This window comes from Cervus elaphus, chromosome 30, assembly GCF_910594005.1.
Source record: "Cervus elaphus chromosome 30, mCerEla1.1, whole genome shotgun sequence".
NCBI classification, from domain to species: Eukaryota; Metazoa; Chordata; class Mammalia; order Artiodactyla; family Cervidae; genus Cervus; species Cervus elaphus.
In genome coordinates, this window is record NC_057844.1 from 33,999,245 (window position 1) to 34,020,240 (window position 20,996).

At 45.6% G+C, this 20,996-nt stretch overlaps 1 protein-coding gene and 1 non-coding gene across 2 annotated transcripts in view; one reads left to right on the forward strand and one right to left on the reverse strand.

Moving 5' to 3' along the window:
- The window catches only part of LOC122686919 (phospholipid-transporting ATPase IB), a 442,214-nt gene extending 427,791 nt beyond the window's left edge, over positions 1-14,423 (reverse strand). The window contains exon 1 of the mRNA XM_043892282.1: positions 14,205-14,423. Coding sequence (XP_043748217.1) covers positions 14,205-14,280 — 76 coding nt within the window. The 5' untranslated portion in view covers positions 14,281-14,423. The remainder of the gene's footprint in view (positions 1-14,204) is intronic.
- Positions 14,424-20,318: 5,895 nt separating this feature from the next.
- On the forward strand, positions 20,319-20,391 carry TRNAG-CCC. The gene has a single exon. It is a non-coding gene; the product is annotated as a tRNA-Gly (tRNA).
- The last annotated feature ends 605 nt before the right edge of the window (positions 20,392-20,996 follow it).

Genomic DNA, 20,996 nt, shown 5'->3' on the forward strand with positions numbered 1-20,996 from the left:
ACTGATTAATTCTAGCAGCTGTTACAGGAAAAAAAATAAGTAAATATGTGTATTCTATCTTTATAACTTAAAGGCACCCTCTAGAAGAATAGGTTTTCTTGTACAAGTTTCCAAAAACTAAGGGAAAACCTTACCAAAGAAAACTGGAAACAACAAAAGCATCATTCATGGAAGAAAACATTGATAAGTTGAATTCTTTTTTAATTAAAAACCTGTGCTCTGCCAAAGACACAGAATGAAAAGATGAGCCACAGACCGAATTGTCAGCTGCTCTCCATAGACAGCACAACACGTGGTCAAAAGTCCATTTAACTGTAAATCCCAAGTGCATGATGTTTGAAGATCCTCCCAGCAAAGACTGAAGGATAATACCTGACAACCAAGACTCTCAAGCAACTAAATTTTATGAGTGATTGAAAGTGAAAGGGAAAGTGAGTCACTCAGTCGTGTCTGACTCTTTTGTGACCCCATGGACTGTCGCCCACCAGGCTCCTCTGTCCATGGGATTCTCCAAGCAAGAATACTGGAGTGGGTTGCCATTTCCTTCTCCAGGGGATCTTCCTGATCCAGGGAATGGAATCCAGGTCTCCCACATTGCAGGCAGAGTCTTCAACTGAGCCACTGGTTCAAAGAAATATAATAGGCCTTTGCAGTATTATGACCCAGTCTGTTTTCTAAATTAATTCTAGGTGGATCTTTTAGACTATGCCCATGGGGGATTTTCACTCAGTGGAAGAGGAAGATAAAATAACCCTGACAAGGACACGGCTGGAGCTTGAAGGCATTGGTCCTGGCCTCCATCACTGACCTGGAGCTCCAGTGGGTCCTGGCTTCACCCCTCCCAGCCTTGGTTTCCTCACCTGGAAATGTGGGCGCTGGACTGCCAGATGATTTTATTCCAAAAAGTCTGCAATTCCATGAACAGTCAATCAGAACTATTTGGACGAGATCATCTATCATGTTATCCAACAGAAATATTTTTTATCATTAAAAAAATTTTTTTTCTTTGCATATAGTTGATTTGCAATGTTGTATTCATTTCAGGTGTGCAGCAAAGTGAATCAGTTTTAAATATATATATGTGTGTGTGTGTATACTTTTTTAGATTCTTTTCCCATATAAGTCATTACAGAGTAGTGAATAGAGTTCCTATTCAATAGAGACCTCTACAGAGGTCTATAGACTCTATAGACTCTATAGAGACCTATACAGTAGGTCCTTATTAGTTATCCATTTTACATATTTTTGCTGTTGTAGTTCAGTGGCTAAGTCGTGTCCAACTCTTTGCAACCTCATGGACTATAGCACGCCAGGCTCCTCTGTCCTTCACTGTCTCCCAGGGTTTGCTCAAACTCATGTCCATTGAGTCAGTGATACCATCCAACCATCTCACCCTCTGTCGCCCCCATCTCCTCTTGCCCTCAATCTTTCCCAGATCAGGGTCTTTTCCAATGAGTCGGCTCTTTGCATCAGGTGGCCAACTTTGTATATGTCTATCTCAGTGAGTATATGTCAATCTCAATACCCTAATTTATCCCTGCCCACCACGCCTTCCCCCCTGGTAACCATGTTTGTTTACCAACAGAAACACAATGCAACATCAAACATATGCAACCTGAAATTTTCTGGTAGCCACACTACAAAAGGTAAAAAGAAATATGCAAAATAATTTTTGATATGCTTTTATTAAACCTGACATAGCCAAAATATTATTTCAATATATATAACATAAAATATTAATGAATATTTTACATTCCATTTTTGTAAGGGGTCTTCAAAATCCAGTGTGTATTTTCCACTCATACAACAGCTGTTTCTGGTTCATTTTACTGCACTCAGTAGCCACATGGGGCTGCTGGCCCCACACTGGATGGCACAGACTTGGGGGATGCCTTCAGCGTTGATAATGTCTGACTCTGGGCAGAAACCCCAAGCTCTCTGAGGGACAGATATCAGACCAGCAAGACGGAAATACAGCTTTCCTCCTTGCTCACCCTCAGAAAGTGTCTCCTCGCCTCTCACATGCCTGGCCTGTCTCTCCAGCTTGTGATTCCATAACCATCCTCCCTCTTCATCTCTAATGTTGCCCTGGTTCAGGCTGGCATTTCCCTCAGCCCCTAACCGTCTGTTTCATTTGCAGTCTTCATCGATCCCGTGTTTCCACCCAGTCCCATTCATTTTCACAGGCGGCTCCTCTCAGTCACCTGCCCACACTGTTGTTCCCCCTCCAGAAACATCGCCTGAGCCCCGACTCAGAAGTGGACCCCAATGAGACCCTGGGACCCAGGCATCGGGAAGGGGGCCACAGGAACAGAGTGCAGAGCAGACCTGGAGCCTCTCTCCGTTATTCTCACCAGCAAAAACAAGCAGGGCGCTTTAGAGAAGGGACATGTAGGGCAGGGCACACAATAGAAACAGCACAATCGGACACGTCTGGCAATTTGGTTCGGCTACACCTGGCCCTTGAGCGAGTCCCTGAGATTCCAGAGGACGGAAGCTTGGTTGCTAGATATACAGTAACTACCTCTCTGGGGGTTCAGAGATGGATAACCTAAATGTCCATGGACAGAGGAATGGATAAAGAAGGTGTGGTACGTATATAACTATAGTGGAATATTACTTAGCTATAAAAAGAATGAAATAATGGCACTTGGAGCAACATGGATGCAACTAGAGGTTATCACACTAAGAGAAGTCAGAAAGGGAAAAACAAATATCATATGCCACTTAGATGTGGAATCTAAAATAAGATGCAAATGAACTTATCTATGAAACTGAAACAGACATAGGGAACAGATTTGTAGTTGCCAAGGGGGAAGGAGGTGGGGAGGGGTAGACTGGGAGTTTGGGATTAGCAGATGCCAATTATTATATACAGAATGGATAAACAAGGCCCTACTGCACAGCACAGAGAACTATAGTTCAATGTTCTGTGATAAACAATATTCTGTGATAAACCATGATGGAAAAGAATATGAAAATGAATGTATGTCAACGTATAACCGAATCACTTTACTATACAGCAAAAATTAACACATTATAAATTAGCTCTGCTTCAATAAACATTTTTTAAAATTCTGTAGCTTTAAAACCAGAGTTATGCTTCCTCAGTGCATTAAAGAAAAGAAAACTGAAGAATCTTAAATAAGTATCAGCATGATGAGGCTAAAAATAGCTGATAAGAGGCCTGATCCTGCAGCGCCCTGACCTGAATAAATCACCCGCAGTGAGCGAGTCACTCCCCGCTCTGAAGATGCATGAGTATCTCCTGGTATGAAGGTATCAGCTACTGGGAAGAGCAAGCATCTCTGCACTGAGGAGGTGGAATGAGATTCCCGACGTCAGAGGGGAGAAGTGCTGACTCGACATGTCACTTGCTCACCCTGGTTCCCCGGATGACCAGTCTTGGTAATGTGCTTAAAATACTACCATAAACCCAGGATCCTCGGTTCCACTGATGGCTAACAGACAGGAAAGGAAACAGGGGCTCCCAAACGCCCCACCAGAATGTGGGAAATGCGCCATTTGGCATAAGGTTACAAATGACTGGAAAACTTGCTTGCAAATATATAAGCTCTAAATCAAAGTTAATCAAGATTAGGGTCTTTTTTAGGTGAAATTTGATGGTATATTAGATTCTGATTCCTTTTTTTTTTCCTGATTCCTTTTTTATGGTTCAATTTTTTTAAAAAAATTATTTATTTTTGGCTGTGCTGGGTCTTTGGTTTTTTTGGGTTTTTTGAACTTTTTATTTTGTATTGGGGTAAACGGCAACCCACTCCAGTACTCTTGCCGGGAAAATCCCATGGACGGAGGAGCCTGGTAGGCTGCAGTCCATGGGGTCACTACGAGTCAGACACGACTGAGCTACTTCACTTTCACTTTCATGGCTGATTAACAAACAATGTTTCAATAGTTTCAGCTGAACACAAAAGGGACTCAGTCATACATACATATGTATCTATTCTCCCCCAAACTCCCCTCCAATTCAGGCTGCCACATAACATTGAGAAGAGTTTCCCGTGCTATACAGTAAGTTCTTTTTTGTTATTTATTTTAAATAAAGCAGTGTGTACAGAGAGGCATTGAGCAAGGTAAGAGATGAGCTGTCAGAGCAAGAGACGTGCACAGAAACAACACATACACACAGACACACACAGACACATGCACACACGTGCTGATGAATGAATGGAACAATAGGAACACAGCTACGCATGCAGACCCAAGCAGTTGTGTGGGGGGACTGTGTCCCTTCCACTGTCAGAGTATTTTCAAGTGTAACCAACCATCCTCAAGTCCAGGTGAGGGCTCTGTCCAAGGTCCTGCTTCTGCCTTTGTCCTTGATGGTGGAGAGAAGCTCCCAGGGCACGGATGTGAGATCACTTTTATTTTTAGCCTTTCTTAACGGTTGTTGACATTTGCTCTAAGCACTGTCACAGCCTAAAAGGACATAAATAACACCTTGTATGCAGTGCGGTATTGACCAGAGGTTATATTTAGTCCATGTAAAGACCCAGACTGGAAATGTAGAGACCCATCTTTAGAAGTGCTCTGTACACACCACCCACAAATGTTTGGAACCTTTTCAGAGAATAACTTTAACTTAATCCATTTGTCTAGCTGGCACTTATGTTAGATTAGGGTTTGAGATAAAGCATCCATTGTAAAGTAAAATCAATGAATGATAAAATAGCAGAAGTCAACAACTGATGTGCTTATTGATCCCTGTTGGGTAGAAAACAGTCTTGGAGGGAAGACTGATTCTAATAGAAGGTGACAACCTTCAGAGACATCAGAGGATGGAAATCAGAGTGCTTGCTGGGTAATCATGCACACCGGACAACAGCGCAAACAGAACACAAATTAACCAGTGACGACCATGCAGTCGTCTCCCAGTTAAGCCTCCATCATTTGATGCAGACAAGAAAATAACAACGGAAGTTTTTGCCAATTCTGCTGTTTGCAGGATAAGTAGGTGGTGGAACCTTGGCTGATGCTGGGCAGCCTGAGAAAGACCAGACATGCCAATATGAGCTCAATCAGATCACAAAGCCCTCTTTTTAATGGGCCAGGTAACTAATGTGTGCCCCTTTATACATATTACTCACTAATCACAACCACTCCATGAACTACACATTTTTTATTTTCATCCTCATTGGTAGTAGAAATAGAGAAAGCTTTGTAATGTCATACAGGTAGCAAATGAGTATCAAAATTTAAATCCACTTTTCTCTAACCCAAAAGCCTGATGTTTTAACCCCCATATATGTGTGACCTCTAGGAATCTTCCAAGTTAGACCAAGTTCAAAAATAATGCATGACAAAGCTCAGCCAAATCTTAATTTATTGAGTACCCACAGGATAGACAGTACAGAAAATGGAAGAAATTAGACCTAGTTCTTTATTTCCACTGGAGGAACAGAAAACAATACAGAATGAATGAACCTGTTCTGTGAATGCAGGTCTGCTACTGAACTAGGCAAGTTGGAAGTGGTGGAAAGTACCCTGGATTTGGAAACTAGCTGTCCTGCTGGAAGTTGACTAGCAAGCAAGACACACCTGGGGTTGGTGTCTCTTCTGTGAAATGAGGGGATTAAACTTTGAGATCTCTTCCAGTCCTTACATTTGTGGTCTTCGCCCTTTCAGCTGCCCCAGTTCTCCTCATTCTCCCCTTAAAACTTGGGGCAGGTCGTTAGGGTAAATCTAGATCCATGTAGGAACGCTTTTTAAAACAAAACAAAATTAAAACCACCTTTGAAGACCAGGAGACCACAGACAAGATGGATGGGTGGGGTGTGGATCTGGAGGGCTCTTCTGGAAGAGATGTCAGCCTCTGGGGTTGGTATTTGGTCTGTGTGCCTCCTGCCTGCTCACTGTGGCTAAAGCTTTGCCAATCTATACATTCAGTAAGGCTTCCCTGGTGGTGCAGACAGTAAAGAATCCACCTGCAATTCACAAGACCTGGGTTCGATCCCTGGGTGGGGAAGATCCCCTGGAGGAGGGCATGGCAACCCACTCCAGTATTCTTGCCTGGAGAATCTGCATGGACAGATGAGCCTGGTGGGCTACAGTCCATGGGGTCACAAAGAGTTGGACACGACTGAGCGACTAAGAACACAGCACACATTGAATAAGGCAGGGGTAAACTGCTGCCCAATATCACCAGACATCGTTGTCCACGGAAAACACCTCCACTTCCTGTCCGTCCTCACTCTCACCCCTATCGCACACCCACCAACACACTCAGCGCCTGATTCCCTGCTCACCCACGTGCACCATCTGTGAGGACATGCATCCCGTGTGCCCAGCACATAGCAGGCCCCCATACATATCTGTTCAAATCAATGACTTTGTTTCCCCTTTGCCTCCCTCACCAAACTGAAAGGCTCCACCTCAACCAAACTGTAAGTTCTATAGAGGCAGGAGGCCCCCTCTTAGCAGTCTCATCTCCAGGGAAAATGTCTGAAACACACCAGCACAAAGTATATTTGAGCTGACCAAAGTAAGATCTCATATCCAGGTTAAGACAGGCGTCAAAGATGTCTTGTAGGTGAGAAATAACAACCCTAGAATTATTTTACTCAACAGTATGCAGCTTGGAGGGCTTCCCAGATGGCACTAGTGGTAAAGATCCTGCCTGCCGATACAGGAGACATGAGAGAGGCAGGTTCGATCCCTGGGTTGGGAAGATCCCCTGGAGATGCACGTGGCAACTCACTCCAGTATTCTTGCCTGGAGAATCCCATAGACAGACAGAGGAACCTGGTGGGCTATATAGTCCACAGGGTCACAAAGAGTCAGACATGACTGAAGCAACTTAGCACATGCAGCTTGGCATGAAGTCTTTTTAAAAAAATATTTTATTGAAGTTTAGTTGATTTACAATGTGTTCATTTCTACTGTGCAGCAAGGTGACTCAGTTATACATACGTATATTCTTTTTCACAGTCTCTTCCATTATGGTGGATCACAGGACATTGAATACAGCTCCCTGTGCCGTACAGTAGGAACTGCTGCTTATCCAGTCTATACGTAATAGATTATATGTACTAAGCTCAAGCTCCCAGACACCCCTTCCCCACCCCTCACCCACTTGGCAACCACAAGTCTGTTCTCTATGTCTGTTGGCACATAATCTGAAAGCAGACCCTGACCGCTGATCCCTTCATTGCTAGTTTGCAAAAAATGAGAAGCACACTTCGAAGGGAGTACCCTATTGTCTAAGCTCACCCCTGCTCACACCCTGCCAAGATACATCAAGCAGGAGGTAACGTGCCAAGCACAAAGCTTCTTAAACACAGAGGCTCCGTGGTGTTACAGACAAAGGTGGTGGGCAATCTAATTGCCCTGAAGGAACATCCTATCATGGAAGTTATAATAGCATAATTCAAATGTCTTCAATGGGAATATACCACAAGACCTGGAACATGACAATTAACCATTTGAGCTGATGAAAAATGACTATGCCTTACTTTTGTATATTAAATTTTATATTTTGAGATCATTTCAGATGCACATGCAGTTGTAAGAAATGACAACTGAGGGCTTCCCTGGTGATTCAGTGGTAAAGAATCTGCTTGCCAATGCAGAAGCCATGGGTTTGATCCCTCAACCAGGAAGACCTCACATGCTGTGGAGAAACTAAGCCTGTGCACCACCACTACTGAGCCCATGCCCCCTAGAGCCTGTGCTCAGAAACCAGAGAAGCCACTGCAATGAGAAGCCCATACACTGCAACTGGAGAGCAGCTCCCACTCTCCACAACTAGAGAAAAGCCCTTAAAGCAACCAAGACCCAGTGCAGCTAAAAAAATAAATAAATAAAACCATTTAAAACTGAGACAACATTGAGATTGCATGTACCCTCCAGCTGGTTCCCCCAGTGGCACCATCTTGTAAAACTATAAGGCAGCATCACAAGAAGGATACTGACATGGAGGAACTCAAGACGCAGAAATGCCCATCAGCACAAGGATGCCCATGTTGCCCTGTACCCCTCCCACCCCTGCACCCTCCTGCACCCCAGCAACCACTAGCCAGCTCTCCATTTCTATTAATACAATGTTGCATTTCATGAATGTTATATCAATGGGATCAGACAGCATATAACCTATTGGGACTGGACTTTTTTCACTCAGCAGAATTCTCTGCAGATCCACCCATATTGCTGTACTAGGTTCCTGTTTATTGCTCAGCAGTGATCCCTGGTACAGAGACACCACAGTTCTTGTTCAATCACCCAGCCACAGAAGGACATCTAGTTTTTGGCTATCAGAAGGACATCTAGTTTTTGGCCATCTAGTGCAGCTGCTATGAATATTGATGTACAAGTTTTTGTGTGAAGGGAAGATTCTGTTTCTCTGAAATAAATGCCCAAGGGTACAACTGCTATGTCAAAGGACACTGCAGGTTCAGTTTTGTAAGAAATTGCCAAACGTTCTTCCTGAGTGGTTGGCTGGACCGTTTTACCTGCCCACCACTAAGGTATGAGTGATCCAGTTTCTCTGGACCCTGGCACGTGTTTGGTGATGTCACCACTTTTCATAATAGCCATTCTGATAGATGCTCCATGATTCACTTTAATCAACACAAAGTTCCAGAGGTGAAAGGGAGAGACCCCCAAAACCACCAGGAATCTTGATGTATTTTCTGGTTTCTTATGATTATCTAAAAGGTGCAAGCAAACCAGCCTTTGCCCATACTGAACCGGGTATAGGTAGGAGGGCAAGAGTCCCTCCCTAGTGTAACAGAACTACAGCTTGAGAGCAAACTTCACACTCCAGAAGCACAAGATCCTGGAAGCATCCCCTTATTGCACTTCCGGTAACCATTTATTGGCAGTACTAGCAAATATAATCAAACGGGAAAAAATATTATAGCATTTATAAAGGAAGAAACTAAATGACTATCGGCAGATACTGAGACTACCTAGGCTTGAAAGTTGTAATGAATCCATAAACTATCAAAATCCTTGCCACTATTATTCAACATAGTTCTGAAAGTCCTAGCTACAGCAATCAGAAGAAAAAGAAATAAAAGGAATCCAGATCAGAAAATAAGAAATAAAGCTCCCACTGTTTGCAGATGACATGATACTGTACATAGAAAACCCTAAAGATAGAATCAGAAAATTACTAGAGCTAATCAGTGAATTTAGCAAAGTTGCAGGATACAAAATCAATATACAGAAACCACTTGCATTTCTATATACTAACAATGAAAAATCAGAAAGAGCAATTAAGGAATCAATGCCATTCACCACTGCAACAAAAAGAATTAAATATCTAGGAATGAACTTACCTAAAGATACAAAAGAACTGTACATAGAAAATTAGAAGACACTAAAGAAAGAAATCAAAGATGACATAAACAGATGGAGAGATAGTCCATGTTCTTGGATAGGAAGAATCAATATTGAGAAAATTACTATACTACCAAAAACAATCTACAGATTTAATGCAATCCCTATCAACTTACCAATGGCATTTTTCACAGAACTAGAACAAAAAATTTCACAATTCATATGGAAACACAAAAGACCCCCAAATAGCTAAAGCAGTTGAGAAAGAAGAATGGAGCTGGAGGAATCAAGCTTCCTGACTTCAGGTTATATTACAAAGCTATAGTCATCAAGACAGTATGGTACTGGCACTAAAACAGAAATATAGACCAATGGAACAAGGTAGAAAGATTAGCAATAAACCCACACACCTATGGGTACCTTATTTTTGACAAGGGAGGCAAGAATATACAATGGGGCAAAGACAGCCTCTTCAATAAATGGTGCTGGGAAAACTGGACAGCTACATGTAAAAGAATGAAATTAGAACACTTCCTAACACCATACACAAAGATTAACTCAAAATGGATTAAAGACCTAAATGTAAGACCAGAAACTATAAAACTCTTAGAGGAGAACAAAGGCAGAACACTTGATGACATAAATCAAAGCAAGATCCTCTATGACCCACCTCCTAAAGTAACAGAAATAAAAACAAAAGTAAACAAGTTGGACCTGATTAAACTTAAAAGCTTTTGCACAGTAAAGGAAACTATAAGCAAAGTGAAAAGACAACCCACAGAATGGGAGAAAATAATAACAAATGAAACACTGACGAAGGATTAATTTCCAAAATATACAAGCAACTTATACAACTCAATACCAGAAAAACATACAACCCAATCAAAAAGTGGGGAAAAGACCTAAACAGACATTTCTCCAAAGAAGACATACAGATGGTTAACAAACATATGAGAAGATGTTCAACATTGCTTATATTAGAGAAATGCAAATCACAACTACAATGAGATATCACCTCACACTGTTCAGAATGGCCCTCATCAAAAATCTGCAAACAATAAATGCTGAAAAGGGTGTGGAGAAAAGGGAACACTCTTGCACTGTTGGTGGGAATGTAAATTGATACAGCCACTATAGAAGACAGTATGGAGATTGCTTTAAAAACTAGGAATAAAACCACCATATGACCCAGCAATTCCACTCCTAGGCATATACCCTGAGGAAACCAAAACTGAAAGAGACACATGTACCCCATTGTCCATTGCAGCACTATTTACAATAGCTAGAACATGGAAGCAACCTAGATGTCATCAACAGATGATGGATAAAGAAGTTGTAGTATATATACACAATGGAATATTATTCAGCCATAAAAAGGAATGCATTTGAGTCAGTTCTAATGAGTTGGATGAACCTAGAACCTGTTATACAGAATTAAGTGAGTCAGAAAGAGAAAGATAAATACCGTATTCTAACACATATATATGGAATCTAGAAAAATGGTACTGAAGAATTCACTTATAGGGCAACAATGGAAAAACAGACATAGAGAATAGACTTATAGACATAGAAGGGAGGAGAGGGTGAGATGTATGAAAAGAGTAACATGGACACTTACATTACCATATGTAAAATAGATAGCCATATGGGAATTTGCTGTATGGCTCAGGAAACTCAAACAGGGGCTCTGTATCAACCTAGAGGGGTGAGAAGGGGAGGGAGATGGGAGGGAGGTTCAAAAGGGGGGGAATATATGTATACCTATGGCTGATTCATGTTGAGGTTTGACGGAAAACAGCAAAGTTCTCTAAAGCAATTATCCTTCAATAAAAAATTAATTAAAAAAAAATTCTTAAGACAGCCCACTAGATTGTTGGATACACAATCAATATAGAAACCCCAAAGATTCGCTGCTGCTGCTGCTGCTAAGTCACGTCAATCGTGTCCGACTCTGTGCGACCCCATAGACGGCAGTCTACCAGGCTCCCGTCCCTGGGATTCTCCAGGCAAGAATACTGGAGTGGGTTGCTATTTCCTTCTCCAGTGCATGAAAGTGAAGAGTGAAAGTGAAGCCACTCAGTCGTGTCTGACTCTTATCGACCCCATGGACTGTAGCTAAGATTTGCTAGGCACTAGCAAAACCAATTTAAACTGTAATTTGTGAATAATCCCCCCCCCCTTTTTTCTTTTAGTCTTTGGATGCATGCTCAGTCATGTCTGAATCTTTGTGACCCCATGAATATAGCCCGTCAGGCTTCTCAGTCCAGGCAAGAATACTGGAGTGGGTTGCCATTCCCTTCTTCAGGGGATCTTCTCCACCTTGGGATAGAACCCATGTCTCTTACATCTACTGCATTGGCAGGCTGGTTGTTTACCTCTAGTGTCACCTGGGAAGGCCCAACAGGCCCTTTAGGCAAGTTCAAATGTGTGCCCCAGAGAGCCCACACTGTCAAGGCCTCCCTCTTCCTTACACAGTGTGTAGTGAAAAAGTGAAAGTCGCTCAGTCATGTCTGACTTTTTGCAATTCTGTGGACTGTAGGACTGCCAGGCTCCTCTGTCCAGGGAATCATCCAGGCAAGAATACTGGAGTGGGTAGCTGTTCCCTGCCCCAGGGCATCTTCCCAACCCAGGAGTCAAACCCAGGTCTCCCACATTGCAGGTGGATTCTTTACCATCTGAGCCACCGGGGAAACCCAAGAATACTGGATTGGGTAGCCTATCCCTTTTCCAGGGGATCTTCCTGACCCAGGAATCGAACCAGGGTCTCCTGCATTACAAGCAGATTCTTTACCATCTGAGCCTCCAGGAAGTGTAATAGACCCCAAATAAACTCCCATCTCGCAGCCTATCCAAGAGCGAGGCCCCCCCATCCTCCACCTCTGGACGTGTCTCCACTGCTCCACCCTGATGACGTGCTCTCTTCTCTGAATCTCAGAACACTGCCCTCCCTTCTCCCCTGGCTTTTACGTCCATGCCAACAACTGTACAACTGTCACATTAGCCTTAAAACGGCCTTCTAGAACTCATATCCTCCCCCAGCGACCACTCCCCCTCTGCTCCACGCTCCCTAGCAACAAAGTTCACCCCAAAGAGTTTTCTGGTCAAGCTGTTTCCAACGCCTGTCCTCTTTGTCTCTTATGGACATTCTTCCCGGGATCACATAGAATCAGTCCTGCAAGGTCACCAATGCCCTCCCCTTCCTGCTGCTGAACAAACGGATGATTCTCAGGCCTCACCTGTCCTGAGCCTGGGGTGATGCCAGGCCCAGCCAGACACCCCGCTTCCTGGACATGGTCTCTCAGCTCCCTCTGAGCTCACTGACAAACCTCGCAGCCCCCTGCTTCCGCCTGCATCTCCCTGACCTTGAAACGTGGAGTGCCCAGGGCTCTGGGCAAGGACCCCTCTCGTTTTGCCCACATGTAAACACATGGGTTACGTAATCAGCAGGGCTCAGAGCCAAATGAAAGCACAGGCCCCTGGCTCAAAAATCAGGAAGACTTCCGACAGAGCAAGAGCAGGGCCTGAAGGCAAACTGGGGACTCTTTCCAGATGGCAGCCTGAGTGAGTGCTGGTCAAACCCCATCCTGAGAGCCCATCCTGCTGGGCAATCCTCATGGTTCTCCTCTCCTCACCAGCCTGCCTCTCTCCACTGGGCTCTCTGGCTGGCACTTCACAGGTTCAAAACCAAACTCCTGATCTCCTCTCCCCCCCAAAAAAACAGAACCCTGCTCTTCCTGAACTTTTTCCCATCTCAGTAACCATTTCTTGGACCCAAAACCTCCAACTTTGCATCTCCTCTTTCACTTACACCCTCCATCCTAAGCATGAGCAAATGCTGCAGGTCCTACCTTCAAACACAAGGCAGCTGTACCCCCTTCCCCCTTGGCACCCACACAGGGACCATCCGCCCTCCCCCGACCCGGGACTCCGGCAGTCTGGTCTCAGCCCATCAGCCCCCTTATCCTCGGCCGCTGGGATTCTCTGCAAGTGACTCCGAAGGTGCCCCGACATCACTCAAGCCTCGGAAACACCAGTCTAGACTGTCTGATAAGCTGCTTCCCTTTCACATTATTCAGCCACAGGAATAGGGAAGTCACTTATTTTTATATGCCTATTTTCTCAAACAAAATCCGCGGGAGACTACTACCAGCGACCCCAGCTGCAAGCCGCAAACCCTGCACCTGCCTGTATGTACCTACAAACTTGTCAAGAGCCCCGAAGTGGCACGAAATCTAATCGTTTAGAAGCGCCCTTTCAATATGTTATGATCGAAGGGTATCGATAGAGCATCCTGTATCACCATCACGTGACACCCAGCTCCACAAGCCTGTGGTCCCTACACACGTTTACATAACAAACCACACACGGCTCCTGAGGACTGGCGGCCCGAGGCCGCCCTCGACGCGCCGGGCTGCGTGTGGCTCTAACGACCGGGCCTCCGAGGCGCAGTGCCGCCTCGCGGGGGCGCCGGGCGGCCCCTGGGGGTGGGGGGAGGGAGGGGGTCAGCGGCTCCGGCGTCGCTGCGCGCGGCCGCGGGGTCCCCAGGGAGTCACAGCGCCTGGTGCCCCGCCGCCCCCCACCCCAGCTCTGCGGCAGCGAGACGCGCGGCGAGGCCAGAGGGGCGAGATGCTGGTGCGCCGCCCGCCCCGAGCCCACCGCAGAGGGGACGGGGGTGGGGGTGGAGAGATGGGGGGGCTGGAGGCGAGCCGGACCCCTCGCTTCCCCATCCCGGGGGGACCTGCCCCCACCCCCGGCCTGGGCCTCGCAGCGCTGGGAGGGGTCGGAGGCGCGGACGGAGGGCGGGGCGCTGTGTCCTGACCGCGCCCCTGGCCCGCCCCGCCCGCGCCCCCCCACTCCGCCCGCGCCCCCGCCCAGAACCCCCAAGTCCGCGCCCCCGCTCTCACCCACGGACGCGCGGATCCGCGGCCTCCCGGGCAGGGACATCCTAAGAGCCTGGGCGCGGCCGGGGCCGTTGGACATCGCGCCCCCCGCGGGCGCTGCGCGGGGCTGGGCGCCGGGCCGGCGGCCCGAGGGCCATGGGGGGCGCGCCGGACGGGAGCGGGCGGCCTCTGCGCGGGGCTGCGCCTTCCGTGCCGCTGCGGCGCCCAGTGCGGCGGCGCCGGGGCTGCGGGCTGCGGGCGCGGGGTGCGGGGGGGGAGCCCAGGGCTCCGGGAAGCAGCCGAACGTCACGCAGGATGGGGCGCCTGCAGGTGCGGAGAAGGCGCGGGGCGGGGCAGGGGATCCGTGCTTTGGGGGTTCGCCTCGGGGACGCGCGCCCCTCAGGGACTTTGTCTCTGGTTTCCCTGCACTTGCCGTAGGGCGCTGATGTGAGGCGGTCAGGACGCGTGCTTTCTCTTTTTACGCCCCCTCCCCCGCAGTTTCTGTTCTTCCATTTCCTCCGTGTCCGGTCTGCTGGGGCCTTATGCGGAACCTCACAGGAACAGGTATTTCTAAGGTGCCCGATGGTAGCCTTATCCCCAGTGAAGTCCTGGGTCCCTAGACTCCTACCACCACCCCCACCCCCACCACCACACAACCTCCCTCCAGCTCTACCTGGTGGGTTGTTAAAGCTATAAGACATGTGGGCATCACTTAACGCCGGATACACACACACATACACACACTCACACCTTGTGCCACAGAAACAGAATCATTGAGGGGTGAGGGGACTGGTCCAAGATCACTTGATCTACTTTGGTTGTTTTTACCTTAATGTTGAAACTGGGCTTGGTCCTCCTGGGCACAGTTCCATAAAGGAGGGGGTGAGGGAGGGGGGCACAATCTGTTTAATATCTGATAAAATTCTGACCTCAAAGTGAACACACACAAACACACACACACACACACACACAACGATGTAAGTAAGAGCCTGCCCCAGCATTTACTGATGCGATCGTTAAGCTTCAAAAAACATAAACATCAGGGTTGTCAAGAACAGAGTTCATGTATAACTCCATGGCTGATTCATGTCAATGTATGACAAAACCCACTTCAATATTGTAAAGTAATTAGCCTCCAACTAATAAAAATAAATGAAAAAAAAAAAAAGAACAGAGTTCAGCACAGAGAATCCTCCCCCAGACGCAAAGCCATGTGGTGCCAAGCTCCCCCTTGGCTGGCCTCTGCCTCCATTCTTAGAAAAAAATGCAGAAGGAATGGACAACTTGCTTTGGAAACTGAGGGCTGGGAATTTCAGCTTCAAGTAGGATTCCTGCCTATCCTGGGCCCTAAAACAAAACAAAACAGGTTCCTGATAAGCAATGAGCCTTTAGCAGGAAGTTGAGGAAGAGGACTTGTTCTGAACTGCAGGGCTGAACTTCAGGGTGGCAGAAGATGTTTTCTTAGGAGGTCATCACAGCTGTTGGGGTGATCCTAAAAGTTTCTATCAGTGAGTTCATCTTTATAAATTTATAAATAAGACTTCAAATGACTTCTCTGGTGGTCCAGTGGCTAATACTCTTCACTCCCAATGCAGGAGACCCGGGTTCAGTCCCTGGTCAGAAAACTAGATCCCACGTGCTCTAAGAGTTCACATGCTGCCACTGAAGAGCCCACATGCTGAAACTAAAAGAACCTCCCTGCCACAGGGAACGTCAAAGACCCCACGGGCTGCAGATAAGACCCAGTGCCACCAAAGAAATATATATATATGTATATACATATGTGTATACATATATATTTTAAGACATTAAACCATTTCTTAAGCCTTTCTTTTCCTCAAGCTAAAACCCTATTTCCTTTTTAAATGTTCATCAAAAGTGAAAAAGTCGCTCAGCTGTGTCCAACTCTTTGCGACCCCAGGGACTGTACCCGCCAGGCTCCTCTGTCCATGGGATTCTCCAGGCAAGAATATTGGAGTGGGTTGTCATTTCTTTCTCTAGACCCAGTGCAGCCAAATAAATAAATAAATTTTTTTAAAAAGATTTTAAGCCATTTTTTAAGCCTTTATTTTCCTCAAATTAAAACTTCACTTCCTTTTAAAACTGTTCATAGTAGGTATACATATACATGTCTACCTTTTATATATGGATGGGCTTCCCAGGTGGCTCAATGGTAAAGAACCCACCACTGTGGGAGACACAGGAGACACAGGAGATGAGGGTTCGATCCCTGGGTCAGGAACATCCCCTGGAGGAGGAAATAGCAGCCCACTCCAGTATTCTTGCCTGGGAAATCCCATGGACGGAGGAGCCTGGCGGGCTACAATCCATGGGGTCACAAAGAGTCAGACACAACTAGCCACAGACACACGTTTATATGTGATGCATGTCTATAGATATTTGTAAAGGAAAGGCATATATATGGCATGTAAAAAGGCACAGATAAGCGTATAGCTAGCATGCACACCTCTGCTCCCCAGTTTAGGGAACAAACAAATCCAGACACAGAAAGCCACCAGTCCCTAACATCCTTCCTTTCCCTCTGGTCCCCAGACCAATTTCCTTTCAGGCTCTCCTCTGATGTTATTTACAAACTAACAAACCAAAGAGCAACTCTGACAGGATTAGGCAAAGGGTCAGTTCATGGGGTCACAGAGTCAGACACAACTTATTGATTGAACAACAACTGGGAAGGAAGAGCAATCAATGGAAATCTTTATTCCCCTGTTCCTTCTTAAGAACTCTGCAAAGTGCATTTCGAAGACTCTTCTCCAGATTCTTTTCAATGTTACCCATTGTTTTTAGAGAGCAGTGGACCACACCAGACATAGAAAAAGCAATATGGGACTTCCCTGGCAATCCAGTGGTAAAGAATCCACGTGCCATTGCAGAGGACACGGGTTCCATCTCTGGCCCAGAAAGATTCCACATGCCTCAGGGCAACTAAGTCCATGCACCACAACTACCAAGACTGCGCTCTAGAGCCCATGAACCACAACTACTGCAGCCCATGAAGCCTAGAGCCCGAGCTCCACAACAAGAGAAGCCTACGCACCACAAGGAAGGGTCGCGCCCGCTCGTCAAAACTAGAGAAAGCCCGAGAGCTGCAGGGAAGACCTAGTGTGGCCAAAAATAAAAATAAATAAAATTTAAAAAGAAAAGAAAAAGCAACCTGCAGTAGAACTGCCCGTCTATTTTCCTGATGACAAAGTGGTAGTTGTGGCAAGCCCTCCCCCTCAGTCATTCATTCACTTTCACTTCCAGCTGCGATGCTGGCTGCAGCAGGACCGCTGCACATGGCCACTCCTGGTAATCCCGGCTTCCTCACAACATGCTGGCTGGATCCAGGGGTCCCAGGAAAGAGAGGCAGGTGGACACTCTGTCAGCCCTTCCAACCTAAGCTTGGAAATCATGCACCATCTCTCCCTCCACATCCTGTTCGCTGAAACAGCCACAAGGGCCCAGTCAGTCCCAGGGGACAGGAAAGAGAAGACCCCATCTACTGATGGGAGAGTGGCGGGAGTCTGCAAGAGCATGAGGATTGGAAACCGTTGCAGCCATTTTGGGAAATATAGTCTATCAGAACTACCAGGAAGCAATTGTGATTTTCATAAAGTATTAGTGGTAAGTGCAGCAAAATCATAAAACACTTACTGAAAAATTAGTGGAATATGTGCAGAACCTTCACACTGAAAGTAAGGCATTCAGGCTCCCAAAGAACAAAACTGATGACTTACACTGCCTGGTTTCAGGTCTTACTTGAATGTGAACACTACTCAAGACACTGGAGTGTGGACATGGTAGTAGACAGAGCCCAGAAACAGATACCTGCACGTGTGGGGAAATGATTTTGAGAGGTACTAAAGCAATTCAATAGGGAAAAGGTAGTCTTCAATAAATGGTGCTGTGACAACTTGATGTTTATAGGAAAAAAATAACCTTGACCCCCTTAACCATACACAATGATTAACTCAACATGGACTGCAGACTTAAAAGTGAAAACCTAAGCAGAACTTCTAGAAGAAAATGGAGGAGAAAATACTTCCTGTGCTGGGCCACAAAAAGCCCTGACCAGAAAAGGAAAAGCTAATAAATGGAACATCATCAAACGTCATTTCTTCTGCCAAAAAAATAAATAGACCATCCACTGACCAGGAAAAGATATTCACAATGCACCCTTTCAACAAGGACTTGGATCTAGAGTGGATAAGTAATTCCTGCAGCTCACAACTAAAAGAACAGCCCCAACTTGTTCATCATCAGGAAAATGCACATCACAGCAGATACCATGTGATGTTGCTCATGTGTGGAACCTAAGAAAGTGGTACAAATGAACTTATTTACGAAACATAAATAAGTCACCCATGTAGAAAACAAACATCTGGTTGCCAGAGGGGAAAGGATGAGGGGAGGGATAAACTGGGAGACTGGGATTGGTATACACCCACTGCTATATATAAAAAAGACAAGTAATAAGGACCCACTATACAACACAGAGAACTCTACACCATAGTCTGTAATGACCTATTTGAGAATGAAATCTTTTCAAAAGAGGATACATGTGTAACTGATGCACTTTGAGTACACCTGAAACTAACCCAACATTGTAGATCAATTATATTCCAATTTAAAAAAAAAAAAAAAAACAGTAGTCCACTACACACCCACAGGATGTCAAGGATAAATGACTCCAAATTATTGTGGAGGGTGTTGAGCAACCAGAACTCAGACATTGCTGGTGAGAGTGTAGAATGTTGTAACCACTCTGGAACACTCACAGTCCCTGTAGAAGTTAAATATCCACCTTCCATAAACCCAGAGATACCACTTCTAGGTACTTACCCATGAGAAATGAACACATATTTACAAAAAGACTTGTAAGAGGATATTAATAGTAGTTTTATTGGGCTTCCCTGGTGGCTCAGTGGTAGAGAATCCGCCTGTGATATAGCAGACATGGGTTCAGTCCATGGGTTGGGAAGATCCCTTCGAGGAGGGCATGGCAACCCACCCCAGTATTCTTACCCAGAGAATCCCATGGACAGAGAAGCCTGGTGGGCTACAGCCCATCCCAAAAAGTTGGATATGACTTAGCAACTAAAGAACAATAACAACTTCACACTGGGAATAACCCAACAGGTACCTGGATAAACAATTGCAATATATTCATAGGATATGACTCAGCAGTAAAAAGGGATGCATTTGCAATTACCAATGTATACAACAAGATGGATCTCAACAGCCTGATGTTGAATGAAAGTGAAGGTCACTCAGTTGTGTCAGACTCATTGCGACCCCATGGACTGACTATACATAGTCCATGGAATTCTCCAGGTCAGAATACTGGCGTGGGTAGCTATTCCCTTCCCCAGGGGATCTTCCCAACCCAGGGATTGACCCAGGTCTCCCAAATTGCAGGTGGATTCTTGACCAACTGAGCCACCAGGGAAGCCCAAGAATACTGGAGTGGGTAGCCTATCCCTTCTCCCAGGGATCTTCCCAACCCAGGAACTGAACCAGGATTTCCTGCGTTGCAGGCAGATTCTTTACCAACTGAGCTATGAGGGAAGCTGAATGAAAGCAAGACACAAAAGATTAGATAAAGAATGGTTATCACAGACTCAATGGACATGAGTTTGGGCAGACTCCAGGAGACAGTGGAGCATAGAGAAGCCTGGTTGCTGCAGTTCGTGGGGTTGCAAGGAGTAAGACACAACCAAGCAACTGAACAACAAATGTTAAAATAACCAGATTAATCCCAAGATGAGTTGCTTACGCCAAGCCCCACATCAGCAAACCGAAACTTAACAAAATTTCTATGCTCTATGCTTGACTCTCCCAGAAAAGGAAAGCCTCATCCACCCATCAGGGCTTGTCTGCTCAACACAAGTTTCCTGTCTGCTCCAAGACTTCCCTTTGTTCCTTACAAGGAAAGTAGTGACCGAACAACAACCACCCTGTCTTAACCGATCAGCAAATGCCCAGTATCACTTCCTTGTTCCTGCTCTCTCTGGTCTATAAAAATCTCTTGCAAGGTATTCAACATCACTAATCACCAGAGAAATGCAAATCAAAACAGCGGGATCAGCTCACATATGTAAGAATAGCTATCATCACAAAGACAAGAAATACAGGACTTCCCTGGTGGTCCAGTGGCTAAGACTCTGTGCTCCCAAAGCAGGGGGCCCAGGTTCAATCCCTGGTCAGGGAACTAGATCCCACATGCCACAACTAAGATCTAAGGTCCTGTGTGCTGCAACTAAGACAGGATTACAGTCAAATAGATAAAAATAAATGTTTTGTTTAAAAAAAGAAAGGACTAGTGGTCGTGAGGATGCGGAGAAAAAGGAACCCTCATGCACTGTTGGTGGTAATGTAACTGGTGCAGCCTCTATGGAAACAGTATGGAGGGTCCTCAAAAAAGTAAAAATAGAACTGCCATACAATCCAGCAATTCTAGTTCTGGGTATTTATTGGAAGAAAATGAAAACACTAATTTGAAAAGATATAGGCACTGCTGTGGTCACTGCAGCATTGTTTATAACAGTCAAGATGTGGAAGCAACCTAAGTGCCCGTCCATAGATGAGTTGATATAGAAACTGTGGTGTGTTTATATGACATATATGTATACATGTGTGTATATATATATGTACATATGTGTGTGTGTGTATATATATATGGAGTCAAAAATGGCACCCAACTCCAGTATGCTAGCCTGGAAAATTCCATGGGCAGAGGAACCTGGTGGGCTACAGTCCATGGAGTTGCAAAGAGTCAGACATGACTGAGTGACTGAGCATATATGTGTGTATATA